This window comes from Thamnophis sirtalis, unplaced genomic scaffold, assembly GCF_051295495.1.
Source record: "Thamnophis sirtalis isolate CommonGarterSnake01/CBP01778 unplaced genomic scaffold, rThaSir2_p1.2 scaffold_5, whole genome shotgun sequence".
Lineage (NCBI taxonomy): Eukaryota > Metazoa > Chordata > Lepidosauria > Squamata > Natricidae > Thamnophis > Thamnophis sirtalis.
This window is the reverse complement of record NW_028261385.1, coordinates 116159460-116172864: the sequence shown is the minus strand read 5'-3', so window position 1 is coordinate 116172864 and position 13405 is coordinate 116159460. Positions and strand designations below refer to the sequence as shown.

Below are 13405 nucleotides of genomic sequence, written 5' to 3'. Positions count from 1 at the left end.
AAGCAATTCGAAGATCTGTTAGTTAGTTTAGAGAAAATTGCCTAGAATGCATTCAGGGATGTTGTTGAGAATTTTCTTGGCAACTACAGAGTACCAACGTACATTCTCATCTGGTTGACAAATTTCTTATGACACATGATCATGGAATTCAAAATGTCACTAAGATTCATTTTCTTTATTCACACTTGGACTCCTTTCCCCAAAATCTAGGTGCAGTCAGTGAAAAACATAGTGAAGATTTTCATATTGCCATAATGAAAAAGTGATATCAGGGCAACTGGAATCTATTAATCCCAGCTGGCTGGCTATTGTTAGAAATTGCAGTGAGGAGCATCGGACACTTGAATACAAACCAAAATCAACTGCTAAACACTTCTGACTCTGTTGAACTCATGCAGCATGTCAGAAATATTAGTAATTAAATACATTATAATAACTGAAAATTAATTTCATTTTCTCAAGATTCCTATGTGTTATGTCGTTCTGAAATTGTGTTCAGTTTTAAGGAATCTATGATAACCATCAGAAGGTTTCCAGAAAGCAAATCTTTTGAAAAAAGTTGTCCAGTGAAATTAAAGCGGGAAAGAAGATTTATAGTGGGAATATGGAACATAAAGAACATGATCATGAAAAAACAGAATACAATAAAATATTATATTCATGAACTGTCCATTGACATCTTAACATCAACAAATAGAAATGGCCTGGAATTAGACATTTTCAGTCAGAAGATCATACTGTTCATTAGCTAGGACATGAAAAACAAAAAAGTACAGCATTGCTTCAGGAAGGATTTAGCAGGAACAATGGATATAATGCAAACAATAACCAAATAATACAAATTAGACTTCTTGGACTTTATTAGGAAGATTATCCAAGTTTAAACTCAATGACTGATGTTAAAAAAAGGAGGTTGATGAGTTTTATGGTCAAATTCAATCTGAAAGTGAACACAACATATAAGCAAAATGAATTGCATATGGTTGGAGTCTGGAATGCCAAAGATGGAGATATTGACAAAATGTAATTGGACTCTACAGCCTAGGAAACAAAAATGAAACAAAATAATTACTTACCAACTTCTACTAATCACATTGCAAGATGTCTAAGGCCTGAGGGACTGATTGCAGGGACCCATGATTCAGGAAAGAGTGCAACTAGCATGCAACACAAAATTCTACAAAGTTGTTCCTAGTGACCTAGCCACAACTGCCAACTGCTCTTCAAGTAAAAGTTGTGAGTCTAGGAAGAATCCCAAGTTGTGCATGGGGGTCTGTCTGGTGCAGTGCAACCCTATCCAGAACTAAAGAAGATCCATACAACTATAGCTACTCTGAGTTTTGTCCCCATCCAGACCCCACAGCCTCCAAGTACTGCAAGACGGTAGCAACAGTAACATGTGGGTCACCTGGATGAAGATATGAGTATTGTCAAGAAAATTAATGATGCCTTATCCCATGGTGGCAGATGATGTCTCCCAGCAGCTACTTTATATATTAAAGAGAAGCGCAGAAAATACTAAGCCCTGCATATATCACAAAGGAGTGCTCATGAACTGGACCTCTCACTCTCTTTCAATACTGATTAGGACCAGCCTTAGAAAACAGCCAAACAAATGCAAAACTGCCACCTAGATCTTGCAGCCATACCAAAAGGCTACTATGGTCAGTGGTATTGAAAACTGCGGAGAGGTTAAGGAGAGCAAGGATGGATACATGATTTCTATCACGCTTTTGCAAGATTATCAAATCACAAGTGTGATCAATACTGTTTCTCTCCCAGAACCAGGCCTGAAATATGAGTGGATTTTAAGAACATTAAATATGTTCAAAGGGTAGCAACGATAATCAAAGGAATAAGAAGCTAAGTCCACTGAAGAAAATGTTTATTATGAATTTGAGTTACAGGAAGTGAGATAGTTTCAAAAGAGAACTTCTGGAACGAAACCAATAACTCAGAACTGTGGGGGAAATTCTCTTTATTGAATGTACTCAATCACAAGATGTAAAGAGTGGTTTAAATAGAATTTCTTTATTGGGAAGGGGGGATTGGACAGGATTGCCTAAATACCGTATTTTTCAGAGTATAAAATGCACCAGAGAATAAGACGCACCAAGGTTTTGAAGAGGCAAATTTTTAAAAAAGTAGGTAGGTAGGGAGAGGGATAGAGAGAGAAATACAGTAGGTAGGTAGGAAGAGAGAGAGAGAGAGAGAGAGAAGGTAGGGAGGGAGAGGGAGAGAAATACAGTAGGGAGGGAGGGAGAGAGAGTAGGTAGGTAGGTAAGGAGATGTTTCCAGGTGTATTTATCCATGTGCTGCAGAAGGAAATCGCTGACAATCTGTAGCACCTAAGACTTTGTTTCTGCTGGCACAGCAATTGATCAATCTAATTCTCATCAATTACTTTAACTAAAGAGCTTTACGAAAGGGGGGGAAAAAGTTTTTGCACTCTGCAAACCTCCCAAAAACAGCCCATTTTTTTTTTAAAGCATGAATAGCCTTGGTGGGGCTTGTAGAGTGCTCGGGGGGGGGAGGCAAAAACGAGCAAAAAATTGCCCATTTTTTTGTCAAAAAAGATACATACGTAGCCTTATGGAGGCTTATAGAGTGCTGGGGGGGGGGGCAAAAACGGGTCATTTTTTGCTCATTTCTGCCATCCCCATCCACCAGGAACTCTCTGAAAGCCTCCCTAAGGCTCTGTGTGGCCATTTTGGTGAAGGGGCAAAAAATGCTGTATTCGATGTATAAGACACCCAGATTTTCAGCCTCTTTGAGGAAAAAATATCGTATACTCCAAAAAATACGGTAGCTTCTTCAATTATAGGGTTTTGTGATCTTGAATTATCTTCAAATTAGACAATTAATACATATAAAATCCTTTCAAAAGATGATCACATGATTATGGACTAGAGCAGCACTTGCCTCTTGCTTTTGGTGTTTCTAGAAAGCTAAAACGTCACTAGGCTGTATAAAAAATATTTACTTACAATTTTTTTTTGATGTTTTACAGGATAAAGGAACATTGCAGCAGCAACATAACAAACATTTAATTCTGATTTCCACTTTGCAATCTAAACTAGACGAAGTTAGACATAGAGTACTTATTGATACTAATAAGGATCATATGCTAAAGGAACAACTAAAAATGCAAGAAGAACTTACTACAAAAAAAGGAGAGGTAAATCAAATATAACTCAAAACTCAGTGGGAACAAATTTCATGTTGATTCTTCTCATGTGAAAATATGATTAGCAGTGAAAATTCCTACTCCAAGAATATAATTTATGCATGCATAATGTCTTTTGTAAAAGTCCACAGATCCTTTTTCTTTTGTTTGCAGATATTTATACAGGTAGTCCTCATTTAAAGATTATTTTTTCAGCAACTGTTTGAAGTTACGACAGTGCTGAATGACATTGATGACTATTCTGCAGAATTGCAGCCATTGCAGTATCCCTGTGGTCACATGATTACCAATTGGGCACTTGGCAGCCAGCTGTTAATTATAATGGTCACAGCATCCCACATTCACGTGATCACCATTTGTAACTTTCATTGTGTTAGCTCATGATAAACAGAGCCAGTCGGGACACTAGTGGAAGGTTGCAGATGGCAATCATGTGTCACCACGTTTAATAGGCATGTTGGATTTGCTTAGCCACCACATTTGAAACTGTCCGAACTGTTGTTGAAAGTCAGTATAGTATGTAATGTCATGCTTTACTAACTGCCTCACTTAGTGACCTTGCTCCCTTTCCCAATAACAGATAGTTCTTGACTTATGACCATAATGGAGCCAGGAATTTTTTTTGTATGTCATAACGGTCATAAATCAAGACATCCACATGGCCAACTTGATTTAACAACATTATTTGCAGCAGTTGAAAAGCAAACAGTGCTTCCTGGCAAAAACCATAATAAATTGTGTTCATATGATTGTGGGATGCTCTGCAAATTTGGGTTGCTTGCCAAGCACTCAAATACAATCACATGACTTTGGAGCGGGCAGCCATTGAAACTTTGAATCCAGATCGTAAGTTCTTTGGACGGGGGGGTTGGGGTTGTCATAATTTTGAATGCTTGCTAACTCATGGGTTGTAAGTTGAAGACTTGTATCATTGTTAACCAAGAACTAAATTTATAAGGAAAATTTGATTTGCCTTTTAAGTGACAGCTGCAGGATTTATTTTATTTCCTGCAGGAAATATATTACATTTTTAAGGTGGGACTCCTAGAAACAAATAATTCCCATTTACTTTGAATTCTTTATCATGGTCTCTGTTCTGACCCCCCTCCGACCTGCAAATCACCCAGATACAGGCTTGGCTGTTTGCCACTCTTTAATCACGGATTTGTCAACTCCTTTGGCTGACGGCCCAGACAAGACTCACATGCAAGAATAGTTGGCAGCAACCCAAAGTCCAACAGGCACAGATACAAGACAGACAAAGTATTCCAATACTGTTTCAAACGGTTGTGTCCTGCAAATGACCCCTCCCAACTTCTTCACTTATATACTTTCTTGGGAGGGGCCAAGCCACAACCACCTGGGCTTAATTATCGTCTCTGAGTCTGCCTCCGGAGCTGCTGCTTCCATTTCTCCGCCCGTCTTAATCTTGCATCAGGAACAAACTGCCTTGAATCCTACCCACTGCTCCATGCCTCAGGCGCCTCCTGGTGGCCAACCAGCCTCTCTGGTCCCTGCTCTGAATCTGAAACCTGCCCAGGGTCCTTCACATCTTCCCTGGCAGACTCATATGGTTCCTCACTATCCAAGTCCATCAGCAGCTCAACCGAATCCTGCTGGGCCACAACAGGTCTCTATAACCCATATACATTGAGTATCATGTGTGCAGAGTATGTTCAGAATCGTCTAAAGCTTACAGATTACTTGGAAATACCTGATTCAATATAGGGGCAGAGGGCAGAATTCTTCACCTCTAGCTATTTCTTACTATTCTTATAAAGTAGACTTCCTCTTCTGTACCTTTTCCCATTCATAAGCCTGCTGATCAGAGTGAAAATCTACAGAATTTAGATGCTTTCATCCTTTTTCCTGTGTAGTAGTTTTTGCACTTAAAAGAATCATCTCTGTCTCTTGAAACATCACAATTTAGTTTCTATCCATCATGGGCAGATGGAACATTTGATTCTATTTTCTCTAAAATACAAAGAATATTAGGTCTTATTTAGTTCTCAGAAGAATCTCCATGGTTAAATGGAGTATGCAATAAACATTTCCATACTTGAACAAAATGGCTTTTATTTAATTTCCACAACCCATAAGACAAATTAAGTCTCTTTTTAGCATTTTCCAAACTGTCTCTTACTTTTCTGATCTGAGGAAAGAAAGAAAAGCTGGGAGTTTCCTTGATGATTGCTTGTAAACAATAAAGCAAGCGCATTCATCACCAATTTTTGTAAGAGAGTTTATAGCTCAGGTTTGCAAACCTGGATGCATATTTTTTTTTTGATAGACGTTTACAGTTTAGGAGTCATTTTAATGAAATTTTATATATATATATACTTAGTGTCACATATATATGTGTGTGAATTTTTACAAAGATATGTTGATAGAATGATTGAAGATAGTAATACTTTGTTTAATTCCATAATTTCATTTTACTTCAGGTTGCTGATTTATTAGAACAACTTGGAAAATTTAAAGATAATTTAATGAATAAAAATGAAGAAATCTTACAGCTGAAATCAAAGTTAGAAGTGGAAAAAAATGCTAACAACAACAAACTAATCCAATTGAAAGAAGAAAATGCACATCTGAAAGTATGCCTGCAATTTAAAGGAAAAATCATTTCTTTAGAGATTGTGTTCCTAGAAACTACATATAATACCTTAATTAAGGAAAAAACACATAATGTGTTTGTGGGAGAATTTGCTGTAACAATGCTACAAAATATTAATTAAAACTAGACCTAGAGTTTAGATGTAGTTTAGGTGCACAGCCTTTTTTAAGCAAATAATAAGCATGGATAAAATTAGAGAAATATTGCACTAGGAGAAGATGGTATACAAATCCTAAATTTAATTCCAGTGTGTCTGTTCAAAATTGGACTTCTTAGGAGAACAGACATGTTTATATTTCATTATATGGTTTTCAGAAAGGAATCCAGGGCTGTTTTTTCCATTTACATTTGTTGAAGTGCTAACATTGGTGTTTTGGTAGACTTCCCATCTAATTTTTAGGAAAAATTGAAGGAACACTATTCATTTTTTAAAAAAATAAGTCTTTGTTATAGACCGAAACTAGTGTAGTATTTTACAGACTGGCTCCCTTTGAGTTAGAAATTTATCACTCAGTGTTTTTTCGGAAATAGATATAAAAATACAAACAGAGCAATTTTGCTCTATGTTTCTTGGATTAGCAACAAAATGTCTCAGATTAACAAAAATTGGTCCAGTTGCCATGATTCAACCTTTAGACACCTTTGACCTGGATGATTAAGTCTTCATTGACATACAAATAGAGCAAGAAACCTAAAAACATAAATATAAGAAAAAATTTGAGGCACTGAAGGCTGTAAATTTTAACAGGATTATCTTTATACATTATATGCTATCTGATATTTATGTTGTATATAGCACACATCAGATATATTTTGCTTTTAAAGTGCAAGTCTCATATGTATCTTCAGCTTGGGAATATAAATTTTTCCCATTTAGAAGCTATGTTTCAATCCTATTTGCAGCTTGATGTCTCAGCTCAGATACTACTAAGGCTAAAAAAAAGAATCTTGAAAACACAATCTGTTTTCTAGAAAATATGAAGATGAAATAGCTTTGTAATTTTGAACAGAATTACATAACAGTGCAAACATATTTTGTTAAATATTACCCATCTCCAAGCCAAATGTTATTTTAATCAAGGCTATGTTATCTCATATATATCCTAATAGCAGAGGCTATTTGTTCCAAATATAACATAAAAGAGAAGTTACTGATTGAATGCATATAAACTAAAAAAAACTATTATTAATATTCCCCACAATGTGGGACATATTTGGAGTTGTCATCATGCTGTTTTATTTTTGTCAACAGTAAAGGAATAGATTGTGATAGAGTGATCTGTCTAACATAGAACTTTTTCTGTTAGGAAAACATTGAAAAATTGGCCATACAATGTCAAAATCCAGGTGAAAATGAGCTGGTTATTCTGCAGTTCCTCAAATCCTTGCTTGAAGAAAAAAATCAAGAAACTGATCACCTGAATGAACAAATTGAGAGACTGGAACAAAAAATAGAGAGTAGCAAGGAAAATGAGGTAACAAATATCACTTTTTAAAATTTGCTTGATAATGAATCTATTGATAAATGTGTGTGTGTGTGTTTGTGCTGATAAATAAATAAAGGAAGACTAGTATAGATCTATTTCAAGCTATTTAGCTCTCATCAGTTAGCCATACCCTTACTGGGATTCGAACCTGGGCTATATTACATACTAGGCAGACGTCTTAGCCATTAAGCCACAGGCTCTGATCCGTTATCAGCTGAGCCAGGGAGAAAGGTATATATTTAAAGTCACAACCCCTGGTATGCCCCAATTATGGGAGGAAGCTAACTGCTTCCATCATCTGTCAATCGGCTCATCACAAGAGTCCATCACGACAGAAACCCAATATTTTTACTGTGGCTTTGTTATATTTGTGTTTTATATTTGTGCTGATAAATAAATAAAGGGAGACTAGTATAGATCTATTTCAAGCTATTTAGCTCTCATCAGCTAGCCATACCCTTACTGGGATTCGAACCTGGGCTATATTACATATTAGGCAGATATCTTAATGTGGCTTAATGGCTAAGACGTCTGATAACGGTAATAAGTGTGAAAAATGGTCATAAGTTCACTTTTTTCAGTGCCATTGTAACTTTGAATAGGCACTAAATGAACTGATGTCAGTTGAGGACTACCTGTAATAGTTTGCTTGAGTCATTATTTCTTTTCAGCCCAAATTCATGTTTTTATTTGAGTTCCTAATAAGTTTCTACTTCACAATATTAAAGACATTAAACAGAGCTCTCCACATAGATCACATAAATGTTTATAATATATGTTTAAAATAAACAGATACATCAGAACTAATGCCTAGTAATATTTCAGGTTCTCAAAAAGCAAATGCTTGAAACAGAAGTCATGAAATCAACTATAGAAGAACTTCACAGTGAGAAGGAGCATTTGTTAAGAAATAAAGCAGAAGAAATCGAAGAACTTCATAAAATAATTAAGAAGCTTCAGAAGGAGTCAGGACCTCTTATACCCATCCATCATGGAACTAAAAATGGGCAAGGCAACCCAAATTATTTTTCTTTGGAAGAACCAGAAGAGAATCTTAATAAATTTAAGGAAGGGTCACAAAGTGTTTTAGAAAACGAAAATGGTGATGACAACTGTGTACGGCTTAGTACCAGTCAGAATGAACTTCAGAGACAACTAGAAATGTCTTTGATGGATAAAGAAACTTCGCAGCAGCTGCTTAATGAAAACGAATCTCAGTTTAAAATGGAATTTAAAATCCTAGAACAAAATCTTGAAACTCTTCAGGAATCTCCTAGGCAACATTGTTCTGAGCTAACATCTTTACAGTTGTTATACAAAGAACTACAAGAACAACACATGCTTCTGAAGGTGTATGTAATGCAAAAGGAAGATGAAATGAAAGAGATAAATTCATGTAGTCAGGATCTTGAAGTTCACCAAAGAGAGAGAGAAATGAAACTGTTAGGGACAGAACTACAACTCCAAATAGAGCAGAATGTAGAGCAGGCAGCTAAAGTTCAGCATATGACTGAAAATATTGTGAAACTTGAAAATGAACTTAAAATTATGACACAAGCAGTGCACAATAATGAGACCACTTATCAAAGAAAGATAAATGAACTTCAAGTTACTGTTGCAGAACTGAAGGCTGAAATTGAGAAAAAGGTGGAAGAACTGGAATTACTAAGATCTGAAAAAGATATGTTTCACTCACAGCTGAAGATCCCCATAGAAAATGACCAAGACAATTACCAGAAAGAAGTTGCATGCCCTAAGACCCTTGATGTTGATGTCTTTTTACCCTCTGAAGAAAAAGAGAAAGGGGAAGAAGAAAGAGATTTAAGTAATATGCTTTCAGCATCTGTTGATTTTTTTATTCCAATGGTATGTATTAATCCCCAATTATTGGTAAATCTTTAATAGGAGACTCAGGTTAAGATAAACATGGTTAAAAGAAACTTAGATGTATAGGGAAATTATCAATCATTTTTCAGTAAGCAGAATGTACCTATCACCAATAATACTAGCTTGCAAAGTCATCATACCAAAACTTATATTGCTATGATGGATCTTTACAGAATTACTCTCTAAATATATTATCAAAAGAACAGGTCAGTATATCTATTGGGAAAAATTCCACAACTTTAGGAAATTTCAAACAAGTTTACTTTGAAGTATCACTGAATACTAGATGACTAGGAAAACTAAACTTTTCTGAATTCATACTGAGAAATGTAGTTGTGCTTCATTTTCTTTTATAGAAACAAGATGTTTGCACAAAATTCCCTATTTTCTGTTTTATCTCAGCTAATGTTAGGAAGTATTCAATTTACAGCTATTTTCTAAAGATTTGTATTACTTTACAGGAAGAAGATAGTGTGTCTAATCTGCAGATCTCGAGCAGAAATCCAAATATTCACAGTAAACAACTGCAAGACATCCCTTTCATTCAGAGGAAGCAAACAGACTGTAGTGAAGTACAGCAAAATCTGAAACTTTGTTTTAAAAATACGTGGCAATCAAATCAGGATTCTCAAAATTCACAAATCTCTCAAACAATACCAAATTGCTTTCAGAATATAATCATGAATAAAACTTTGTGGGATTCTCCTGAGAATATGAGAAAAGAGAACGAAAATGTAGAGTTTCAAGCAAGTCTTTCCCTAACACCCTTCTCAGAAGTTGATGTTATGCATAGTATAGCCTTTGAAAGCCTATGCTCGGAGAACTCAATCATCCAGGAAGACACTCCTAGAGTTTTAGAATATCCAGTTTCTTATTCTAATAGCAATGAGGATACAGCAGCCAATCCCCACGTCTTGTCTTCTGTGTTCTCAGAACCCACCTCTTCTGTTAACAAGTGCAGTGGTCTACAAGAAAATGTATCAGTAAGTGACTAATTATTTCCATATTCACATTGTTTTGTTGCTGAGTCATGTATCTTCAACAGTTCCCATGGAGACTAAATGAGTTATGAATGGCAATTACTTTGTCATAGTCCTTTTTGTATCATTTCACCATGAACTCTTGTCAGGAAAGCAAAGGTAATTCTCAGATAATACTACCGTGGCCTTTTAGTAATCAATTATATGTAAGTGACTTGAAAGTAAATATAATTACTTTAGGAAGTAATAAACACAATTGCAGCAATATAATAAGAGAGCTATCATAACAGTTGAATGTAGAATTATTCTACCCGTTCACTAATGGTTCCAAAGAAAGCATTACTGATTATCTCGTGCATGCTTTGAAAGTGATTGGGAAGACGTGCTTCACTTTTCATAAATGCAGCATCTCTACGTATTAAAGCAGACTTTCTCTTTTTTAGGCTTCTCTACAAGCCTAAAAGAACACCAGTCTGCTTTAAAAAAAATGTGATCTTGAAGCAAATACATTTATTTCAGGTTCACATGAAAACCTAAAAAGGGGTTACTTTTATGATTAGAAGTGCTATAATCACACAAGATCCAAAATATTTCTGAATAATATTTGATTATGTTGAACTATGCAAGCTATAAAAGCACATTTGTATAGATTAAGCCAAAGGTTTATCTATTCCAGTACCTTGTTTTTACCTGGGAAATTTTCAAAGGATTTCTCATGGAAACCACATAATTAGTGCATTGGTTGTTGGATGAAAAAGGTGATCAAAATGAAAAATTAATGATGGAGCAATTTGAGAGCGGGAGTCTTAAATCTACTTATGTCCCGGGATTCAGAAGAATAGGCAAAGGCATCTGATGAGTCATACCTTAGCTGGTGAATTCTCAAGGCAAGGTGAAGTTATATATGGTAGATGGAATCCAATGAAAGATGCTTAGTCAAGATGACTAGCATGCATGGTTGAATGAAGCAGATAAAATCTAGATCAGTTGCTAATTTTTTGGGGGGGGGTCTTGACAGTTCTGGATGCTTATGTTTTTCCTAATATCGTAGAAGATTGTTGCTTTAACAAGAGAATTAAAACCATGTGAAGCTTTATGTAAGCTATCAAGAACTGTGGTATAATATTCTGACCGATGCCAAAGAATCTGATTTTCCTGAAAAAAAGCTGAGTTTTTCAATTCAGAATTCTGTATGCCTGAAGTGATGTAGTGTCTGCCCAAAGGTCATCCTCTAAGTAAGAAGAAAAATATTCTTAATCTTCTCTTATTGGAAGTCTTTAAAAGGAAAAGATTGAATTTCTCTGCAAACTTTGGTAGCCAGCACATGGGGCAATTGTAAAAATAAAAAGTATATCTAATAACTCAAGAAAATTAAGAATAAACAAAATAACTTGAGAATATAGAAACTGGAATTAAAGGACCAGGCACACCCTTCCCGTCATACCACATGATGATCTGCACTCAGATGGCCATGTGTTTTGTCTTACAACATTTTGTGGAAGGCCCTTTAATTTATATGGCATGCTCCCCTTATACTGAGGCAAAATTATTAATATTTTGCAAGATGCATGTGTGTTTTGTGAAGCCTATTAATGTATTACTGATAGGAATTATGAGAGCAACAGTTCCTTGCACAGCGAAGCTAGAGCTCTTATCTGAGCAGGGGTACTGAGGAGACCATTCACTTTTCTTATGTTCCAGGTCTTATTATTCAGTAGAATGTTTTCCCTGTCTAAATTGATTTTTTTCCTAATAGGTTTTTTTATAGTAAAACTGGATTCTTGCAGTATTGAGTCTGCTGCTTCCAATGCTCTGGTAAATGTTGGGGATTTTTGCAAGGCTCAGGATGGGATTGAAGTATTGGTGTATCTAAAAAAGACCTCCCTTCCGCAGAACTTCTTATGAGAACAAGAGTTTCTGTAGAAACCTAAGTTTTCCTCAGATGAGTTCTCTATGAGAAATGATATATTTGGGGTACAAATATATCATTTTAGTCGCTGATATGAGGATCCTCTACTTCAGGGTTCCTTTGGGTACAGTAAAATATGTAGAATATTGCTTCAGAATATTCAGCAGTAGGGACTTGTTTAATTCTTGAGTGCAAAGATTAGCAGTGTATTTGCACAGCTAACACTGAACAATGTTAAATACCAGTTTGGTCACATTAACACATAGCAAACTATAAGTGTTTAAATTAGTATTGTGTACTTTGAAAAAATGTTCAGAAATTTATGTTTCATATTGTTTCAGCCATACGGTTACATGCAAATTTGTGACTATTGTTATAGCAGCTTCACTGGTCTACTTCATGACTGATTTAGATCTGTATAATTTGGGAACAGGCTTTATGAAAGATAGGAAGATAATTTGGGGACAATGTGAAAAAGGACCTTCTGGGAATTTATTTTCAGAGATAGAAGTTCTGGTTAAAGGAGCCCAGATGAATTTCATCTTTCCTAATTTTTGCCTAGATATCCAAAGTCAAATATTTGGGGGGAGGGGGGCTTTTAAATGAACATATTGCTGAAGCAACTTGTAATTGCTGGATACTATTAGTTATATTTATAATTGTGTTGATTTAGTTTTGATGTTAATTTGTAATTTTTTGTTTGTAACATTAGTCCATTTAAGTCTATTTTTAGAACAAAAGGATGGAAATAGAACATAAACATGGGTTATTAAATAAATAAAAGCAAGAGTGGTTGTAGATCAATCTTTAACATATCTAGGAATTCATTCCATTTTTCTGTATGATATCTGATAGATAAACAACACTGAAATCTCTCTGATACCACCTGAGTTACAAGATGGTCTGAAAGTGACAATGTCCAGACTTCATCATGCAAGCACTGAATATGGAAGCAGTGAGTTCATGGATACATATTTCCTAGAATTAGCTTGGGAACATTCTATGACAATATTTTGGGCTAAACAAAGATATGGAATAATTTAAAAGAACAGAAGCTGTAAATAAAGTAGCTAAGTTAGAAGGTCTCCCCCCCCCCTCCAATGATCTTCTACCTGGGAAAGATGCATTTCAGTACCCATAATCTTTAGTTAGCATGGGCAAGGACTTGGCTATATGGGAGATGAAATAAAGTGTACTAGAGAGCACCAGATCAGGAAGTCATTTGAATAGAAATTAAATACAAAAAGCTAACAGCAAACTACAAGCATTAGAAAATCATGCTACCATTTGGTGCACTTTAGCCCTCACAGAGAACAATAAACATTTTGCCTTTTGTTG

The 13405-nt window shown here is 35.5% G+C and overlaps 1 protein-coding gene across 3 annotated transcripts in view; it reads left to right on the top strand.

The window, feature by feature from the left end:
- The window catches only part of LOC148045605 (pericentrin-like), an 86438-nt gene that overhangs the window by 42191 nt on the left and 30842 nt on the right, over positions 1 to 13405 (top strand). For all 3 annotated transcript variants that reach the window (XM_087716700.1, XM_087716698.1, XM_087716701.1), the window contains exons 20-25: positions 3011 to 3178; positions 5632 to 5784; positions 7112 to 7279; positions 8117 to 9157; positions 9640 to 10161; positions 12923 to 13022. In XM_087716700.1, coding sequence (XP_087572826.1) covers positions 3011 to 3178; positions 5632 to 5784; positions 7112 to 7279; positions 8117 to 9157; positions 9640 to 10161; positions 12923 to 13022 — 2152 coding nt within the window. The remainder of the gene's footprint in view (positions 1 to 3010; positions 3179 to 5631; positions 5785 to 7111; positions 7280 to 8116; positions 9158 to 9639; positions 10162 to 12922; positions 13023 to 13405) is intronic.